Genomic DNA, 21,242 nt, shown 5'->3' on the forward strand with positions numbered 1-21,242 from the left:
AGCAAAGGAAGCACTGAAGCCCATTTTAAAGTGACAGGTTGGGAAAGTTGAACTTGTAAAACCTGTACAGTCCCTTGATTAGCCCGCACATTGCAAGTGGATCTCGACGGGCTCTCAATATGACAACAGAAGTTGCAGAGACATTGGAGGAAGGTATTTGACAATGGAGGTCCTCAGGGGAAGGATGCTTCTTCTCATGGAGGAGTCTAACTTGGTGGGGAGGGCACAGAATAGTTTTGGCATGAGGGATCACTCTTTTAACAAAGATGAAAAGAAATTTCATCTCCCAAAGAGTTACAAATCTTTGGCATTCTCTAACCTAGAAAGCTATGAAGGCAGAGTCACTGAATGCATTTGAGGCTGAAACACACTGATACTTGGACTACTGGGAGCTAATGGCTATGGGAAGCCTGCAGGCATGTGAAGCTGGGGCAGGTTCAAATTTTCTATGGTATCACTGAATGACAAAGTAGCCTTGAGCAAGCAAGCAACCCTGCTTCTACAGCTTAAATAATATACCAAATGGATTTACTACATTGAGACTGGAACAAAAAGGGTTACAACTACAAGCAAGTCAAGTAGGCTGAGAGTCCATTCATAACTCAGTGAAGACTGATTTGACCTGATGGAAAACAAATAAAATAGCAGATGCTGGAATCTAATGCAAAAGCAAGCATGCTGGATGAACTCAGCTAGTCAAGCAGCAGTTGTGGGAAGAGATACCAGTGGTTTGGGAGAGAGATGCTTCTTGGAACTTCCAATCAGCACTTCAGGTCAGCAATGCTTCCTCAGAACTCCCAGTCATTGCTTTGGGTCAATAACCCATCCTCAGAATTCCCAGTCATCGTTTTGAGTCAAGAACCCTTCCTCAGAACTCCCAGTTAATATTTCGAATCAATAACCCTTCCTCAGAACTCCCAGTCATCATCTTAAGGCAATAACCCTTCCTCAGAACTCCCAGTCATTGTTTTGACTCAATAACCCTTCCTCAGAACAAGTCAATGGTTTGGGTCAACAGCTCTTTCTCAGAAATCCCAATCAATGTTACATAGTACATAGAACAGTGTAGCCCTGTACAGGCCATTCAGCCCATGATGATATGCCGATTTTGATGCCAATGTTCTCCTGTGTATCGTCTATAACCCTCGATAGTCTCGTATCTATCTAAAAGCCTCTAAACTCTGCCAGGTTGCCTGATTCCACTACTACTCCTATTAACTTACTCCAGACACCTACCATTTTGGGCATAGAAAGTTTACCCCCTCATGTCACTGTTAAATGTCCCCCCACCCCTGACTTTAAAAGCATGTTCTCTGGTGTTTGACATTTCTACCCTGGGGGAAGAGTCCAACTCTCTACTCTGCCTGTGCCTCTCTCATAATTTTCAAAATCTCCATCAGGTCTACTTTCAGCCTTCAGCTCCCGAGGGAGAACAACCTATGTTATCTAACCTTGTATCTCATTTACTGTAATTCAGGCAGCATCCTGGTAAACCTCTTCAGCACCCTCTCCACAGTCTCCACAACCTTCTATAACAGGACAAACAGGAGTGCATGCAAAACTCCAAGTGTGGACTGACCATAGGTTTATATATCTGCAGCATGACTTCCTTATTCCTCTGGTCAACACCTCCACCCATGAAGGCAAGCGTCCCATATGCCTTCTTTACCATCACATCCACCCGCACAACTATTTTCAGTGAGCTATGGGCCTGGAACTCAAGATTCCTCTGAACCTCAGCACCCATCAAAGGCTCTGCCATTAACTGTATACTTTCTCCTTTCATTTGACCTCTCAAAACATAACACTCCACTTGCCTGGATTAAACATCATCTGCCACTTCTCTGCCCATGTCTAACTGATATATATCCCACTGTATTCTTTGATATTCCTTTACAGTCCATAACTCCACCAACCTTAGCATCATCTGCAAACATACTTAGCCACCCATCTGCATTTTGATCCAAATTATTGATATATATCACAAACAACAGAGGTCTCAGCACTGAGCCTTGTGGAACACCCCGATCACAGAGCTCCAGCCAAAATAACATTCTTCCATTTCTATGGCATCTACGGGCAAGTCTATTCTGAATTTCAACTTGCAATTCACCCTGGATTTCTGGCATCTTTATCTTCTGAATCAACCTACCATGAGGAACCTTATTAAAGGCCTTACTAAAGCCTATGTAGATAATATCCACTGCCCTATCCTCATTAAGCTCCTTTGTCACCTCCTCAAAAATACCACTCAAATCAAGTTTGTAAGACATGACCTGCCCTGCACAAAGCACTGTCCCTAAGCAGGAGATGCCTTTCCAAATGTGCACAATTCCCATTCCTCAGCATCCTCTCCAATAGCTTCCCTGATGTGAGGCTTATAATTACTTGGATTACTCCTGTTTCCTTTCTTGAAACAGCGACCCTTCCTCAGAATTAAGGAAAGGTATCTGACACAAAATGTTGACTGCTTTTTCTTTCCATAACACTGCTTGACTGGCTGAATGTTTCTGTTTTGTTTGACCTGATATAAGTCTTTCAAACCATGAATAAGATTGATGGAGCAGACAGGGAAAATGTTCCCATTTATGGGGGTAGATCAAGGCTTGCCAACGCACTGAAAATGCAGTAAGTAATTCAGAGGAAACCTCTTTACCTAGTGGGTGGACAGAATGTGCAATTTGCTCCCACAAAGAGAAGCTGGAAGAATGACAGAGATATATTAAGGGAAAACGTACGAAGGAGAAAGGATCAGGAGGATGGGGTGATAGGGTGAAATGAGTGTTGGGAGGAGAACGGTGTGGAGCAAAAACACTAGGATTGAGGAGACTGTTTCCCCACTTTTGTGATGTGATCTACCTGGGCACCAAACCAAGCAGCTTCAGGAGGGAACTATCAGGTGAACAGAAGCTATAAGGTACACACAATCAGCAAGAAGAACACATTGCACCGAGCAGCATAGGTGGGAGGGAAGAATTGTTGACATTTTGGACTGGATCCCTGCATTGACAATACTGAAGTGAGAAGGTCAGTATTGAGAGAAAGTAGCGAGGAAGGATTCCAAGGCAATTGGTGGACTGAGGAGAAGTGTAAGATGGCAGGCAGGTAGGGATGTGGAGTTTGAAGACTGTTCCAGCTGAATGATGGACTGGGGCAGAGAAACAGAGAGAGAAACTTGGAGAAAAAAAACAATAAATGGAAAACACACACAGTATACCAGAGGAGCTCAAGCACTCAGGAAGCATCTAAATAGACAGGGAAATAAACGGTCAGGCCAAGACCCTTGTAAGGGGGAGGGGAGTGTGTAGATGGGAGCTGCTGGAGGGAGATGAGCAGAAACAAGAGTGCTGGATTCTGATAAGTAAAGGAAGTGAGAATGGGAACTATTGGAGGAAAAGGAAGAGGTGACTGACATTTGGAACCAGATAGGAGTGGAGGAACCTGTGTGTGAATTTGGTGGATGGAGACTGTGGAAGGAAACTATGAAGGGTGAAGAAGGGCTAAGGGGAGGGTTGGATGGGGGACTGGAGGGTCAGAAGAAAGGGGAGTAGGGGGGTAGAGGGAAAAGAGGACCTAAATGGGAAAGGGTGACTTAAAATTGGAAAGCTCAATATTGGATATAGGCTGCCAGGCAGAATATAAAGTGTTGCTCATGGGCATAATGTTTACAGGTTTTTAAAAGTGGGAAGGGAAGCAGCAAAGAAGAAGAGGAAGAGAGACAAAAAAAGTCAAAAGGAAAGAATGGAGCGGCAATTGAGACAGAGAGAGGGAGAGCAGGGTACACAATGGGGGAATAGTGGGAGCAGAAGCAAGCTGGTGAGGGAGGGAAGAAGATAGGCTGGAGGGAATTCAGCCAGACAGGAGAGCAGAGAGGGAGTGAGAGAGACAGCAGGGGGAGGGAACAGTAGAAGGAAGAAGGGAGAGGAAGAGAGCCAGCGAGGGTAGGAGGGAAGAAATGAGATAGAGGGGCAGCTTACCGTGCACTAGGAGGGCAGTTCCTGAGCTGGGGCAGCTTGGCTGAATAATGGGGTGAAATAAACACCAATAATGAGCAGAAAGATGTGGAAAAGTCAGGCTCGCCACCTTCCCCAGTGACAAATTGGTGGGCACTACTCTATGGCCTCAACAATGATGTCTTGAGAGTGGATTTTTTGAGGCCAATGAAGAGATTCTTTTCATGTTGGTTCTAAATGCTTTAATATATCATCGTCGCTTAAGGCAGAAATTTGTTAAAAATTTAAGGGTGATATTTGATTAGTGCAAGAGGGGAATAAGTTTAGAGACAGAATAGGCCTCTCATTTATTACATATCAATCAGGTATAGGCTGATTTCTATCTTAACCACAGTTACATGATTTGGTTCTGTAAGTTATAACACTCTTACTCAATAAAACTAGTGTTCTCAAGTCTCTCATTTTATTTAACATGAAAACCCAACAGCTTATTGTAAGGAAGAGAATTCCAGATTTCCACTACCCATTGTATGAAGAAGTTTTCTGAATCTTATTTAAGGTTATGGCTCACTGTTGCAGCCTACCCCCTTTCACAATTAATTGGTTTCTCCCTTGCTCTCTCTATTCAATGAATTATATTAATCATCTTCAGCGCTTGAACCAGATCACCCCTTAACGTGTAGCGGTTAGCGTGACAGTACTATAGATCAGAGCGTCAGAGTTTGGAGTCCAACTTCCGGAGCTATCTGTAAGCAAGTTTGTACGCTCCTTCCCAGCTGCAAATGGGCTTTCTCTGGGTGCTCCAGTTTCCTCCCACAGTCCAAAGACATACCCGTTAGTAGGTTAATTCATCATTGTAAATTGTGTCATGATAAGGCTACAGTTAAATGGGTGGGTTACTGGGCAATGCTGCTTGAAGAGCCTTTTCTGCACTGTATCTCCAAATACATTAATAATCTTCTGAGCTCAGGGTTATGTAAACTCAATCTATGCAACCTCATAACCTAACTGTTTCATTCTAGTTACCATTCTACGGATCCAGAAGACACCTCCCCAAGGTGAATCTTTGCTTGCTGAGGGCCAATGGTAAAAACTGAAGCCCGTTACACCAAGTGGGGGTCTAAGCAGATAAATTTTTTCGGTCCTGTATTCAACAAAACACTCGTCAGTGATAACGTTAAGACACAAAATATCTAACAGGTGTAGCAGTGGTATGTAGTACAGGCAGGAGACATTGCTTGGGCTTATTTACTACTAGGACTTCATTGTTTAGTGGCATGTACACAGTTCCTTCCTGCTTCTGTGCCAGAAGTTCAACCACTTATCTTTTTCAGTGAGGCAGCAATGCAGTTGCAACAGGAAAGGGGACCTGATTTGCTGCATTGAAAGGCAGAGCCTTTATTCAGTTATTTGAAGCATTACATACTTGAATCACAAAATTGATGTACAGGACACATGCAATTTTCTAGCATGTGCTGCAGACTGCAGTCTCACTGAGAACTTGAGGACCTGGTCAGATTTACTCTGCACAGTAACAGATGAATGTATTGTCCATCTAGGACAAAGCAGCCTCCCTCCCTAAAACATCTTCCCTTCACCATCAGTGCACTGTGGCTGTAGCATGTGCAGCTATAGAAAGTACTGCAGCAACTGGCATAGATTATTCCAACACTACCTACGATGATCAACGAGAAGGACAAGGGCAGTACATCACCATATATACTCCTTCATTCACACTGGTTTTAACTCCTGGAACTCCCTCAGCAACAACATTATAAAGTCCCCTCACCAGAGGATCCACAATGTCTTAAGAAGGTGGCTCACCACCCCCTTGTCATAGACAATTAGCAACAAACATTGACTGCTTGGCAGTACCAGTACCCAAAATTAATCGGCCGATAATGTCAGAGCAAGAGAGTTGAGTTAAATGAAATAGAACTGAGGGACTGAGGGATATGGGAAGAAGTGGTGCTGCTGTTGAGGTTATGGGGGAAGGTGTAGGTGGGGCTGAACAATATGAGAAGATGGTGACTTGGTTGGTTGGGAGATATGGGAGAAGGTGTAGAAGCACAGAATGCACAGAAGGTGCATCAGTGGGCTTCAGGATATCAAAGGCAGTCAGTAGGTGTGATTGATGGATATGGGGAGATTGTGGGTGGGTGGATTGGTGGATATGGGGAGATGGTGGTTGGGCTGGAGGATATGCGGAGATGGTGGTTGGGCTGGAGGATATGCGGAGATGGTAGGTGGGCTGGAGGATAAAGGGAGATGGTGAGTGGGTTGGAGGATATGGGGAGATGGTGGGTGGGCTGGAGGATATGGGGAGGGTGAGTGGATTGGAGGATATGGGGAGATGGTGGGTGGGTTGGAGGATAAAGGGAGATGGTGAGTGGGCTGGAGGATATGGGGAGATGGTGGGTGTGTCAGAGGATATGGGGAGATGGTGGGTGTGTCAGAGGATGTGGGGAGATGGTGGGTGGGTTGGAGGATAAAGGGAGATGGTGAGTGGGTTGGAGGATATGGGGAGATGGTGGGTGGGTTGGAGGATAGAGGGAGATGGTGAGTGGGTTGGAGGATATGGGGAGATGGTGGGTGGGTTGGAGGATATGGGGAGATGGTTGGTGGATTGGGGAATATAGGGAGACGCTGCGTGGGATTGGTGGAAATAGGTAGTTGGTGGGTTGGGAAAATAGCGCATCTTTCTCGATCGTTAGAAATTGTGCCTTGTGATGCAGGCAGTTACAGTGTGAATGTTGGGGAAACAATGCAGTCAGTAGCCTGCCATCTATAATGCCGCTAAATGTTTAATTATGTATATTGAATAGTGCTTCAGCATAGAACAAATCTTCGAGATTATTGACCTCCTCAATTCTGGTCCCTTGGGCATGCTTGATAGGCAAATGTAAATACTGAATGTGAAAGATATATTTGAATTCTGACAACAGATTGGATTCGCCGTTGTGCGCCCGGAGACAGGTCGCTGCGGGCGCTCAGGGGCACAGTCCCCACTAAGTATAAATCACGACTTTCTGGTTGCGAACATGATCTTGGGGATTTTAGAGAACTGGTGTCGAGACTGGTAGTCGATCGGGGTGGGCGGCGAGGGGTGGATGCACGGAATCCTCTGCCTGACGTTGCTTGGAGCCGTTGGGTACATTTCTGCCCTTTAACCCTCTAGTGTGGATGTCGGGACGATCGTACAGTACAGGAAAATGCGCTTCACCGACAAACCCCTCGCGTCCGCACAGAAGACCCTCGCAAATGCCCCGAATCTTCTGCAAAAGCAAAGACAAGCGGACAGAGCAGCTGTACAGAGGACTACTCTGGGCTTTGTTCGCTCGCTTGTTCCGTGTGATTGCTCACCGCATACTCAATAATGGGGACTGGCAGAACTCAGAGGGATGCGAAAACTGCTGTAGAGCAGAATGTCACTGATTGACACTGAGCGGCTTTCCCTGGTCAACGCGAACGGAGGAGATCGCCAGTCGCGGCATTTGATGATGAGATACCCACCGCCACTCACACCCACCCATCTCCCTCCCTCCCCGTGCATTCTGGAACTGGGTACCGCTGCAGCATTAGACGGAGCGCATGGGATGGTGAAAGTGCCTCGTGGATACGTGGGAATTGAAAGCCCCGCACCTCTTCCATTTCCCGTAGATGCACCCAGGGAGAGACGGGGGGGTGGGGGGAGGAAGAGAAAGAGAGTGGGAGAGAGGGAGAGAGGGATGGAGAGAGGGAGGGGGAGAGGGTGAGGGCGGGAGAGAAGGAGAGAGAGAGGAAGGGAAGGAAAGGGAGGGAAGGAGAGACTGCGAGAGACAGAAGAGAGACGCATTGACAGACGTGAAGAAAAGGAGGCTCTCTCACACACACACACGCACACACACACACACACACACACACACACACACACACACGCACGCGCGCGCGCTCATAGAGAAACATACAGACACACTCTGAGACTGAGACAGAGTGACAGAGACTCTCACGCCCCCTAAACACATGCAGGCACACACTCGCTCACATATCCAGAGTGATGTGTGTGTGGGGGGGGGGGAGGATTGGTAGAGGATAGATGTAAAGACATATGTAGTGGGAGAGAAGCGGACAGATGAAAACACACACACACGCGCGCGCTATCAGACAGACAGGGAGACATTCACAAACACGCTGAAACTGACAAGGAGCGCGACAGGGACACAGAGACTGAACACCCAGGCACACACTCACAGACACACACGCACAAACTCACTCACACAGTGACGCACAGGGGAGCAGCAATACGATATCACACCGCCGCCTCTCCTTCCAACAGAATGGGTTTACAGACTCGCATTCTTCGCAGAGAACAGAGTGACCCACAGTACAGCGACATCCGCAAACAGGCTCCAGCTGATTAACCGAGCCCGGGGAAGGAGCCGGTGTTCCCAGGCATTGATTCCGCGTGCTCTGCGAAATTGCCGGGTGCAGGCACCAGAGGTCCCGCCATAAACACTTATAAACATTCACAGATGGTTGAGTAGAAAGGATAGGAAGAAGACAAGAGTGTCCTCAGAACAGCGTGCGTGCGCCTTTCCCTTCTCTCTCCTCACCTGTGTGTGTGTGTGTACGCGCGTTTCTCTCTCTCTCTCTCTCTCTCTCACACACACACTCTCTCTCCATCCATACATATGCCTTGAGTGTTCTGCATCCTTTGGTTTATCAACGTTTCTTTCTCTGTCCGTTTGCGTGACTCCCGGTTTCCTCAATCCACCTCTCTTTCTCCTTCTCTCTCTTCCTGTCTATCTCGGTGTATGCGTGAATGTCTCTTTCTCTGCCTCTCTCCCTCTCTTTCTCTCCCTCTCCCTCCCTCCCCTCTCTCTCTCCCTCTCTCCCTCTCTCTCACTCTCTCTCCCTCTCCCCCTCTCCCTCTCTCTCTCTCTGCCTCTCTCTCCCTCACTCACTCTCTCTCTCTCGCTCTCCCTCTCTCTCGCGCGCTCTCTCTCTGTCACTGATTGCCTCACGCTCTCCCCCCTCTCCCACTGTCTGCGGGAAGACTCCTTACCTGGTATTCTCCGGACTGGTTCTGGCTGCCGTGCCAGCAGTGTCTGTGCAGCCCCTGGTTCCTGTGCTGACAGTTGCAGTGGTGCTGGTGCTGAGGCTGAGGCTGCGCTCCGCACCCCCGGCCCGGCCCCGCTGCGCCCCGATCCCCCGCACGCTCCATGACTCCGCCGGCTGCGCACTGCAGCGCGCCCGGGACCTGCGCCACACTCGGGCTCCCACGGCCCAGGCTGCCGGTCTCATTGGCCGCGCGGACCAAAACAACTCGCATGACGTTACCTTTAAACAAACCCCCTCCCTACCCCCAAAATATTAAAGGGGCCACTTGCTGACTAGCGCTCAGTCAGACAGTCCATAGTATTACCCTGCGGAGTGGGAGAACTAGCGCCAGGGAAGCAATAAATGAAGCGATCATCCCAGAATTAAATTTTAACCCGCAATCCAATTATATTATAGTTTCACACTCAGGGCTGGCATCCCTAGCAACCTCAAAAGGATCGCCAATTTGCAAAGCCGTAGACTAAACCAGCCTGATAGGGGGAAGGAGAGTTTAGCGGAGTCCGGATAAGGAACTAAAACCCACTCATCTCCAGCGCCTGTATCCTACATCCTGGTCTGGGATGGGGCAATGAGCCGGTGCTGTGAGTCCGGAGGAGACGCGAGCTGCTCTGCGGCCAGCGTCAGGAGGATGGACGGTCTCGGAGAACCTGCTCTGGAATCGCTCCAAACCCTAGATTGAAAAAAAAAGAGTTGTCACATTGATTGCCGGTTGAGAGGTTTCATTCCAGTTGAAGACATTCGGAACGGGTTACTGCAGACAGCAATCTTCTCAGTGAACGCAGACCTCGAAGATGACATTCACCATTGATTTCACTATGAGGAAAATGGTGCTTGAAGATCAAGGTCTCAAATGTGGTTTAAAGCTCGTGGTTTAACTAGGCAGCGGCGACTCCTGCGCTCCTGCATGCTTCTGAGACTTGGGCAGTACAAGAAAGCGCTGTAGAGGTACCATTAGCCCCCGAGCTGGCGGGAGCAATAAACAATGTGCGGAGCGTCCAGCAACGTCTCTGGGGGGAGGGGGGGGAATTGTCAACATTTCAGGTCATAATCTTACATTAGAACATCTTAATCGGATGAAACACCAACAATCTGCGTCTGCCCCCCCCGCCCCCACCAGTGCTGTTCAGCCCGTTGAGTTCCTTCATCTGGTTGCTCCAGATTCCAGCGTCTGCATTTCTCTCGTGCCTCCGATTTGAGGGAATTCCCGGCCCGTGATTGTGAGTGAAGAAGCTCATTCATCGTGGCGTCAGCAGGCTGGAATCTCTGTGGCAAGAGCCCAGAGTAAATACAGTAATGAGCGGACCCCCTTACAAACCATTCATCCTCTCATCCCTACTAGGCACAATCAGTGGTTCCCATACTAGCCCCGTCACACGTGTTGGAGCCACATAACAGAAGTGGGGCAGTTCTCCTTCAATTCCAAGGAACTACTTAAGAACAATCCACTTCCCATCATTTAATCTCTCTCCAGCCTCTTTGACACCTTGCTCCATCTTAAATCCCTGAAATTCAAGCAGTTAAATTCCTCACTGTCAATTTGGTAACATAAAATGCTCATATCTCTATATCTGACATTTCTCAATGATCATCAGTACATGTCTAATGGCCATCAACTGTCTTTGCAGCTTTACTTTATGCATCTGTTAAAAACTTCCAGAATTTTGAATGCTTCAACTTTAGAAGAGCGTTGAGGAGGAATTTCTTTAGCCAGAGGGTGGTGAATCTGTGGAATTTATTTCCACAGACTGCTATGGAGGCCAAGTAACTGGGTATATTTAAAGTGGAGGTTGATAGTTTCTTGATTAGTAAGGGTGTCAAATGTTACTGGAGAATGAGGTTGAGAGGGATAGTAAATCAGCCATGATAGAATCGCGGAGCAAATTCATTGAGCCAAGTGGCCGAATCCTGTTCCTATGTCTTATGGTCTTACAGTCTAATGGTCTTCAATTCAATCTTACTTAATTTCCTCAGTTCCAGTAACAACCTGCAATTGTCCGGACCTTTTAGCAGAATAAAATGCCCTGGGAACCCTCCAGAAATGCTACTGATAAGAAAGCCTGATCTCAGAGCAGATAACCAAATGTTTGGGTAAATAGATTTCAAGGTGCATCTTCAGCCAGTACAAGATGGAGATTTGGGGAGGGAATTCCAGAGCTCCAGGCCTGACAATTGAAGGCACAAGCGTCAGCAGTGAAAGGATTAAACTGGGTCTGTCAAGAAGCTAGAATTAGAGAAGTCTGCAGTTCTTGAAGGATTGCAGGCTGGACTTCGACAGAAATGATGTCACTGAAGACTTTCTGAAGAAGACTGAGAATTTTTAAATTAAAGCAATCCTGGATCCCATGCCAAAGGGCTGAGTGAACGTGTGGGGTAACATTCGATTGAGTAAGAGCTTAGACATAGACAGTAGGATCTGATGGGCTCAATGCGAGGATGATGGCTTGCTACCACCAGAAAATGGAGCTCATTGCCATGTGTAGAGTTAATACAGGCATCAATGAGGTTCCAGCTCAAGATGAAGGTGCAATCCATGCATGCTAAGAAGGTCAAAGCTGCCGGGCTTGCTGAGGGCTTGGGAATGGATGGATGGTTGTCCCTTTCATGGTGATATACAGTATAGCATCAAGGTTGGCAGCAGATGGTGAGGTTCAGATAGTGGGGAGGGACGTGTTGGAGTCAATGACTAGGCAACAGATTGTGACAGGGATTTAAGGCATCTTTGGATTTTCCAGTTGGATGAAAGTTCTGCTCATCCAGTCGTGGATGTTAGACAATGTGACAAGTGAACTTTGGAGAGAGGTATCATGAATGGGTATCATTAGGACGCATGAAAAATTATGTTGAAGTGGACCAGGAATAAATCTTTGGGGAACACTAACAGGAAATGTAGTGAACCGGAAGTGAAGACAGCTGTAGGTGATACCGCAGTTATGGTTAGATAGGGAAGAATGGATCCATCCATATCAATGAAACAAATTTGTCCTCAAAGTGCTGGACATGCAGAGAACAATCCCTGATAGAAAGCATATGAAGCAATGACTGGAAAAAGGAAACAGTGCTTAGTTATATTTATTTCAATGAAATATGGCTGAGGAATTAATGCAATGTCGTGAGGGCACATATGTAGGAGGGGTATTTCACAGTGAAAATTACTAAACCGTAGTTGAATAATCAGAATCAGGTTTATCATCACCGGCATGTGACATGAAATTTGTTAACTTAGCAGCAGCAGTCCAATGCAATACGTAATCAGTATACAAAAATAATAAATAAAATAGAAGTAATAATAATAAATAAACAAGTAAATCAATTACGTATATTGAATCGATTAAAAAAACATGCAAAAACAGAAATATTGTATATTTTTTAAAAATGAGGCAGTGTCCAAAGATTCAATGTCCATTTAGGAATTGGATGGCAGAGGGGAAGAAGCTGTTCCTGAATTGCTGAGTGTGTGCCTTCAGGCTTCTGTACCTCCTACCTGATGGTAACAGTGAGAAAAGGGCATGCCCTGGGTGCTAGACGTCCTTAATAATGGACGCTGCCTTTCTGAGACACCGCTCCCTGAAGATGTCCTGGGTAGTTTGTAGGCTAGTACCCAAGATGGAGCTGACTAAATTTATAACCTTATGCAGCTTCTTTCAGTCCTGTGCAGTAGCCCCTCCATACCAGACAGTGATACAGTCTGTCAGAATGCTCTCCACGGTATAACTAGAGAAGTTTTTGAGTGTATTTGTTGACATGCCAAATCTCTTCAAACTCCTAATAAAGTATAGCTGCTGTCTTGCCTTCTCTATAACTACATTGATATGTTGGGACCAGGTTAGTTCCTCAGAGATCTTGACACCCAGGAACTTGAAACTGCTCACTCTCTCCACTTCTGATCCCTCTGTGAGGATTGGTATGTGTTCCTTCGTCTTACCCTTCCTGAAATCCACAATCAGCTCTTTCGTCTTTCTGCCAGGTTGTTGCTGCGGCACCACTCCACTAGTTGGCATATCTCACTCCTGTACACCTTCTCGTCACCACCTGAGATTCTACTAACAATGGTTGTATCGTTGGCAAATTTATAGATGGTATTTGAGCTATGCCTAGCTACAGAGTCATGTGTATATAAAGAGTAGAGCCCTGAGGTGCGCCAGTGTTGATCATCAGCAAAGAGGATATGTTCTCACCAATCCGCACAGATTGTGGTCTCCCAGTTAGGAAGTTGAGGATCCAGTTGCAGAGGGAGATACAGAGGCCCAGGTTCTGCAACTTCTCAATCAGGATTGTAGGAATGATGGTATTAAATACTGAGCTATAGTCAACGAACTACAGCTACAGTTGATAATTGGCCTACATTCCTGATTACATACAATTTGAGGGAATGGTGGTACGTAGCAACGTGAGGAGGGATGACATTACACAGATTTATTTGGAGAGATAGCTCAGAAACTGTACATTTCTGCTCAACCAGCTAATCCATATCAACATTTATTCTTCATTCAGGTCTCTTGTCTTTGATCATCCAAGTCAATCACCGAGCTATATGCCTCCCTCTCTGTGTGTACTTGTCTTTCCTCCCTTTAAAAATACTACAAGAGGTGATTGATAAGTTCATGGCCTAAAGTAGAAGGAAATGAGTTATTCAGCTCTCATTACATGCACATGCAGTTAACTCTTTGAGTGATTATGCATAAAGTTTGAAGTTAATAACTCATCTCCTTCTACCTTAGGCCACGAACTTGTCCATCACCCTGATGATTTACTACCCTCAAACCTTCTGCATAATCACGCAAAGAATTGAACTGCATGTGCATGTAACGAGAGCTGTATAACTCATCTTCCATCTTAGGCCACGAAATTATCAATCACCCCTGCTGTGGGTACTTCCTGGAGGTCCAAGATCCATATGCTCCACGACCACTAGACTATGTGTGTAAATGTAGGAGGGGACTATGCTGAAAGTAAATGTGCTAGGTTTTCTAAAATTGACTCCTTCTACCTTAGGCCACGAACTTATCAGTCACCCCTCGTGTATTACAACTCACCTGTGAAAATCTTTGCACGATCTCCAGTGCCTCCAGATCCTTTTTATAAAAGTAGCCAGAATTGTGGTTAGTGTTCCTATATGTAGTCTGACCAAGAATTGACACTGGTGTAGGATAACTCCCATACCCTCTAGAAATAACCCTTAGTGCTAGGTTTATCTTTCTATTACCTTGCTATAAAAGTTGAGGTACAAATTTTAGTGACCGGTGTACGTATTTGTACAAACTAGAGTATATTCCTTTAATCTTATACCCAACTTGCATTGCCCAAGTAGTAAGTAACCTCATCATTCTCCCTACAAAAATGTACCACCTCCAATTTACTCCCTACTTAAATGTAATATCACTTCAATTGAACTTCACTTGCAATTATTTGCCCATTCTGCAATATTGTTAATGGCCCTTTATAATGTGCTGCTATCTTCCACAATATCAATGTCCTACTAATGTGTTTTTCTTTTCCGAAGTTTACATCATCACTGTAAATTGTGAACAGCATGGCTAGAACTAATACTTCTGGAAAATTGTACCCATCTTCCATTGTGAATTGCTACATCTTGACTCCTGCTCTCTGCTTCCTGCTCTGAAGCTGAAAGATCAACCAATAGGATCACGTGGATTGCACAGAGAAACAAAAGAGGGGCCGTCACATTGATGGAAGTGTACAATTGGAGGAAATGGCCAAAAGGAAATAAAGGAGCAGAAAAGCAATCAAAATCACAGAGGGACAGAATAACTACTGTATAACAACTTCCCTGAAGAATTAGAGGAGACACAGGGTAATGTGAACCCTGGGTTGTATCCATTGGAACAAAAGGAACTGAGAGATTTCACTGAAGTGTATGAAAGTTATGAGACGCCTGGACAGTGTGAATAGGAAGAACACACATAGGAAGAAGATGGGGTATATATTCCACAGGAATCAGTGCTGGGACAACTGTTGTTCACAATTTATCTTATGATCATTTAAATTCTGGAAGAGAATAGATATAAATTAATTGCTGGAATGTTTAGAGAAGAATTGAGAGAAACATACACAAAGAATAGTAGGAACAGAAACTCTCACTGCGTTTTAACTCCCTCTGGATGAGACTTTAAAGAACCATGAAACCAAAACTGGGAGATGGAAGTTACGAAAACCATTTTTGGCTGGCATGAACTTGATGGGCTGAACAGCCGCTTAACATGCTGTAAATTCTAACAATTTAATAAAATGGTATGTAGATTATGAGAGGAGATTTGATCATCAATTACCCTAACTCTTACATTATGCTGTTCTGAAAGCTAGTAGCCCATGTTCTCAGTTATTCTGGGGATTGATGGGCCTGATAAACTCTAGTTGGGCAAGGCTGCTGCTTTTACACATGGTGCTGGAAGATGAGTTGGACAGGTTATGATGGCATTGGTCATGGATGGATTCCTGTCATTGCAATTGGACTTTGATTTGGATAAGTTTATTCCACTTCACCATCTCCTTTCCAATTGAGAGAGTCACAATATGGGACATTGTGTTGTGGAACTCTCCAAAAAGTAAAAAATTATTTTGTTTCTTACTATGAGTGAGGATGTCACGAGAAAACCTAACATCCGCTGTCCATTCAAACTTGTCCCCCCCCAAAAAAATCAGAGGCTTGCTCACCAACTTCAGAGAGCAGTTAAAGTGAGCCTGAAGTTACGAAAAGGCCGGAACCCATCAACATGCAGATTTCTTTCCTGAAAGACAACACAGAAACTGTTGGGTTTGTAGCAACGATCCAGTCTTTTCCTCGTCATTGTAATGAATGTTAGCTTTTTGAATACTAGATATATTTAATTACCTGAATCTATATTTCTAACTCCATCGTGGGATTTGAATTCATGCCATCAGGTCAATAGTCCAGGCTTCCTGGTTGTAGTAAGTTAATCACTAGGCTAGTGAAAACTCCAGATACGGGCCATGAACACAATGAACCTTTGCGTTTCACAGTCTCGGCATTTCTCACCACGGTGCCTTTAGTGAGAAAAATGAAGGGCTGGGATTACCTCCATAGAAGCATGGTCTTGGAGAGCGGTAATCTGCTGTCCTTGGTCATAATTGAGACTTATCAGAATATGGGCTCAATTATATGTTGATCTCTGGCACTGGCATTGATCATCCTAAGCAGAACTCAGATCTCTCCTTGGGAAATTTTGTGTATCCAAATTTATTGATAAGGTGGCTTTGGTGAAAGTTCTTAGAATCTAAGAGCTCATTTTAAAAATTCTAACTGATTTACATTAAACATGCTTCATTAACCACAGAATTATTCTTGCCAGTGATATCTAATTAGTAGGAAAATAATCTTCAGGATCTAAATGCTTCATGTGAGGGCAAGTTTCCTCCAGTTTGTGAACGATGAGCAGTGTTGTGCCCTGGCATGATGTTGCTGGTGAACTATATCGATATTGGCATTAGCAGTGATTATTAAGTCAGTCTCTATGTCAGGATGTCAATAGTTACATCATTCAGAGAGGCAAGTACCCATGCTGCACCGCATTATGTCTTGACAAAAGCACCTCAGCTGAATTGTAATCCCCTACAAAGGAGATCATTATAACATTTTGCTATCATGTGGATTGCTGCAAAATAGAGTAATTGAAAATCACAGATCGAGACAGCGCAGAAAGAGTTCAATTGGCTCATTTAGCTTGAGAAAGGACTATCCGATTAGTTCTCTCTCTGTGTCCTGCAAATCTGTTCCCCCATCAAGTATCTATTTGGTTTTCTTGGGGAAATCATTAATGAATCAACTTTGCAACCAGAGTATTCAAAATTCGTTACGAACTTTCATTGTGGTACTTGATGTAGATAGTTTGTGCACAGAAAACTCCCTCGAGCAGCAATGTGAAGATGAACAGATAATAGCTCCAATGTTGCACACTCAGGGATAAATATTTGCCGGCGGCAGGGAGAAGGATCTCTTCTTCTTCAAAAGAAGATCTTTCATGTCTCTCTGGGAACGTAAGTAAGATCGCTTCCAAAAGATGGCACCTTGAATAGCAAGTACCTTTTGCTACTGCGTTGAGAAGTTCACCTGGGTACTGCCGTTAACTTTCCAGTAGAAAACCTGGAGCCATAATCTTTTAACTCTACATTAATAGCCTTACCCACAGCCACAGTCAGCTGATGAGAAGATTTGCAGTTCATTGTTTTCCATAGGCCAAATATAATATCGTATCATTAATTCTATTAATGTAATACTTGGGGATAACTCTACACATAGTCTCCCAAAACCAGAACAAGAGAAAAGATTAGTTTCCCAAGGACAGACATTTGTGGTCGCCAGTCCTTCAATACTGGCCTGGAACGGCCAGGAGTCAAATGTTAATCACCATAATAATGTAACAAGAGACAACGCAGAGAAAGCTTCATGGTGACATTATAGTCCTGACGAGGGGTCTCGGCCTGAAACGTCGACTGTACCTCTTCCTAGAGATGCTGCCTGGCCTGCTGCGTTCACCAGCAACTTTGATGTGTGTCGCTTGAATTTCCAGCGTCTGCAGAATTCCTGTTGTTTGGTGACATAAAAAATGTGATCTATGTAAAACAGTGCTTTAAACAATTTTAGTTATTAAGTATAAAAATTGAAAGGATTTAGGATTCACAAAGATATGTTTGATTGACGCAAAGAATCAAAATTAGGGAAGAGTTCTATATTCGCCCTCTCACCTTGAGAAGACAGGCCCTCATGAAGATGGAAACTTTTGTGGGACTCTGTCTAGGGTGTTTGGATAGCAATGGGAGAGACAGTGCAGTTTGCATGCTTAAACATGCAAATTAAACAAGAACTGGCAATTTATTTTTCCCCATATTGAGCTCTAGCCATCCAGCTCCACTTTACTTGGGGAGAACCACTCAATTAAGTTTCCACCCAACAGTGCTACCCCATGCCTAGTCAAGGTTTCCAAAGAACGTTTTGGTTTTCATACCCCCATTATAGCAGGAGCTCCACTAAACCTCATAATCCACTGTTATTGCTCTTAACCAACTATATGCACAGCAAAAATCATGCTGAATATTTAATGATCAGTTTCAGCCTTTAGTCCCATGGTCAAACAGGTAGCCATCTAATCTCGGAGTAAATTAGCACCATGTGTTTTAAATTCTTTCTTAGGTCATAGGGGTTATTGAATAGGATGTCCTTTCCTTTTATACATGATTTGCTAAATTAAGAGCCACAAAAGTTGAAAGGGATTCAGTCAGAGGCCTGACTAAGTACAGAATGCAAATTTCCTTCTCTTCATTAAACAGCCACGTGAAACTTTACAACAGTTGCACATTCACTTTTACTGGCATCTTCAAACCTCTGAAATGAATTGAAACTTTAAGACTCAGATTCTCCCTATTATTATTCAGTAATGGGCTTGCTATGTTATCCATTGCTCATAGAGAGAGCCTCGAGTTATTTGGATAGTTAAATGACACGAGATATTTTACAACTATTTCAGCTAACATTTTTACTTGCTGTCCCAGACACATAACGTTAACCGATTTATTTAAAACGGGCTACGAACAGAAACTAAAACAGATAGACTAGTGTAACAAAAGCTTGTTAAACTTCTGCCAGATAGTTTCTCTTACATCCTGGGGTTTTAGAATACCCTGTTCAAGGTTACTGGATGGATTCCAGGGACAGGTGATTGAATACATCATGACCAGATGGCCATCCACCATTTTTAAAATAGTCCAGCAGTCTTGATCTATTTATATGAAGTCTCTTCAACATCTCCTCAGCTGAAGGAACAAGATTCCTTGCAACCTCACATATTCTTCCAGTAGGGAGGGAGGACATTCAGCCCACTAAGTTTATGCCATCTCTCAGAACAACACCATAATGCCATCACCCACCCCCCCTTCTCTGTCAGCTATTCGATCATAAATGCCCACTGATTGTCCCACCTGCCACCTCTCCGTGGGATAATTTGGTCAATTACCTTAACAACTAGCATGTCTTGTGGATGTGGGAGGAAACCAAAGCACCCAATGTGGTCCATACAAACTCCATGCAAGCAGCACTGGAGGTCTGAATCTAACACAAGAGGCTGTGTGCTGCCACTGTCCCACCCAACCTTGCCAAGCTTTAAAAATGATTCCTTTCAACATTGTTCGCAGAAAGTGAAACGTCTTAGCCCAGCCCAACCCTGCCACTAATTAAACAGGCAGAGAGGGATGCGAAGTGTCAGGCTGAACATAGGTTAAAACAGTCCTTGCCAATGCTCTTGCTTTGATGTTGCTTGGGTGGCACGGTAACGTAGTGGTAGTGTAATGCTATGACAGCCCCAGTGACCCAGGTTTAGTCCCACAACTACCTGTAAGGAGTTTGAACGTTTTCCCTGTGATTGCATGGGTTTCCTCCGGGTGCTCCTGGTTTCCTCCACATTCCGAAGGTGTACAGGGCAATAGGTTAATTGGTCACATGAGTGTAATTGGATGGCACAAACTCTTTGGGTCAAAAGGACTCGTTACTGTTAAGTTAATTTAAAAACTTCATTTTGTTGCAGCAGACATTTTTCGCAAGGCCTCTTTACACTTTCAGAAATGAAAGTTGATAGTTTGGTCAGACAATGAGAAATACCTCTCTGTCTCTGAACCAAACAAAACTGTGCACACAGCAGCTGCCGTTAACCTTAGAAGGAAGTTCCATTTTTAAATCTACATCTTGAAACCTTTCACTGCCAATGAAAAGCAATCAATTTGTGCATGCAAGATTTATAAAATAGCACAGTAATATTCACCAGAAAATCCATTTTGGTCTTGTGCTTGAGGGATAAATATTGGCACAGAAAACTGGGAGAATCCCTCTGCCTTTCATAAATAATGACATTATGCTTAGTAACTTATCTCCCCATCCTAGAGGGAAATTCCTGCAGTGGAACCCCCACTCCTGTCCTGCATATGATATTCAGCCCAAATTGCCTGGCATGTAACTTGAATCTGTACTATTCCAAGTCAGAAACAAAAGCTATTTATAGATCCAAAAATGTGGATTGTTTCTATTTCTACATATGCTGCCTGGCCTGTTGAGCTTTTCAAGCATTTTTTTTTTCTGTTTCAGATTTCAAGCATCTGCGGATTTCTGGATTTTCTTACACATCAGAACCCATTAAAATACTCTGAGGTTTGACATTAAATTGGAAGATTAACTTTCTTTCCTTCCTCAGTGGAGCTAGCTAACTCACTAAGGGTATTAAAAATTGTTTTTATTTCAGATTTCCAGCATTCATTTTTTTTGTGGTCCAACAATGCTCTGTTACCATAACAACTTTAAACTCACAGCGTTCCAGCTCTGGCATAAAAGTGGTATCAGCGCACTGCAGCTCACAGTATTAGGACACATCAGTAAATTGGGCTATAGGGACATCTGAGAAGTGCAGGGAACACAAGACCAGCCCTGGACAGCAATAAGAACATTCAGTAACTAAATGGGGGCTGTTGAAACATTAGGGCAACTGATAGCATCTCAGCAGGTGATTTCCTGCAGCGGTATTGTGTTGTGGAAGTAACTATCCACTTACACGATCATGTCTCCTTTATATACTTAAGAGAAATGCTGGCTTAACACAATCTAACATAATTCAAGGAGAACCAAGTGCGATCAGTGTTCGCTTACCCTTCAGAAGCCGTATGAACTTGTATTTGTGCCTTGCTCCTCAGAAACGTCTGAGTTCTTAACAAGGGGATGAATGCTGGCACTTTATTGGAAGGAGCTGGCAGTCCTGGCAACCAATCTCATCACAGCAAGCTCTAATTTATAACAATTAAATAAATGGTCAGATTATCTGTCATTGTTGAAATATTTAAGAAGAGAAACAGGAAAGAGAATGCCCAGCATGTCTTTAAGTAATGTCAAGATTCCTTTTATTTATTTATTTAGAGATCCAGTACGGTAACAGACCCTTCCGGCCCACCGTGCCCACACAGCCCCAGTTACACTATGTGATCAATTAACCTACTAACCCGCACGTCTTTGGAATGTGGGAGGAAACCAGAGACCCGGGGGAAACACATGCGCCATGGGAAGAATGAAGGAACTTCCTACGGGTAGTGGCGGAGTTGAACCCGGGTCACTGGCACTGCAATGGCACTACACTAACCACTATGCTACTGTGCAGCCCCAAATATGAGAGAGTAGGTGTG

General features: G+C 44.4%; 1 protein-coding gene across 1 annotated transcript in view; it reads right to left on the reverse strand.

Moving 5' to 3' along the window:
- Window positions 1-9,264, reverse strand: part of LOC140187968 (small conductance calcium-activated potassium channel protein 2-like) — a 119,295-nt gene extending 110,031 nt beyond the window's left edge. Inside the window, exon 1 of the mRNA XM_072243831.1 lies at window positions 8,998-9,264. Within this exon, the coding sequence (XP_072099932.1) occupies window positions 8,998-9,264 (267 nt within the window). The remainder of the gene's footprint in view (window positions 1-8,997) is intronic.
- Between the last annotated feature and the right edge of the window lie 11,978 nt (window positions 9,265-21,242).

The sequence above is a fragment of the Mobula birostris genome, chromosome 26 (genome assembly GCF_030028105.1).
Source record: "Mobula birostris isolate sMobBir1 chromosome 26, sMobBir1.hap1, whole genome shotgun sequence".
Classification (NCBI taxonomy): domain Eukaryota; kingdom Metazoa; phylum Chordata; class Chondrichthyes; order Myliobatiformes; family Myliobatidae; genus Mobula; species Mobula birostris.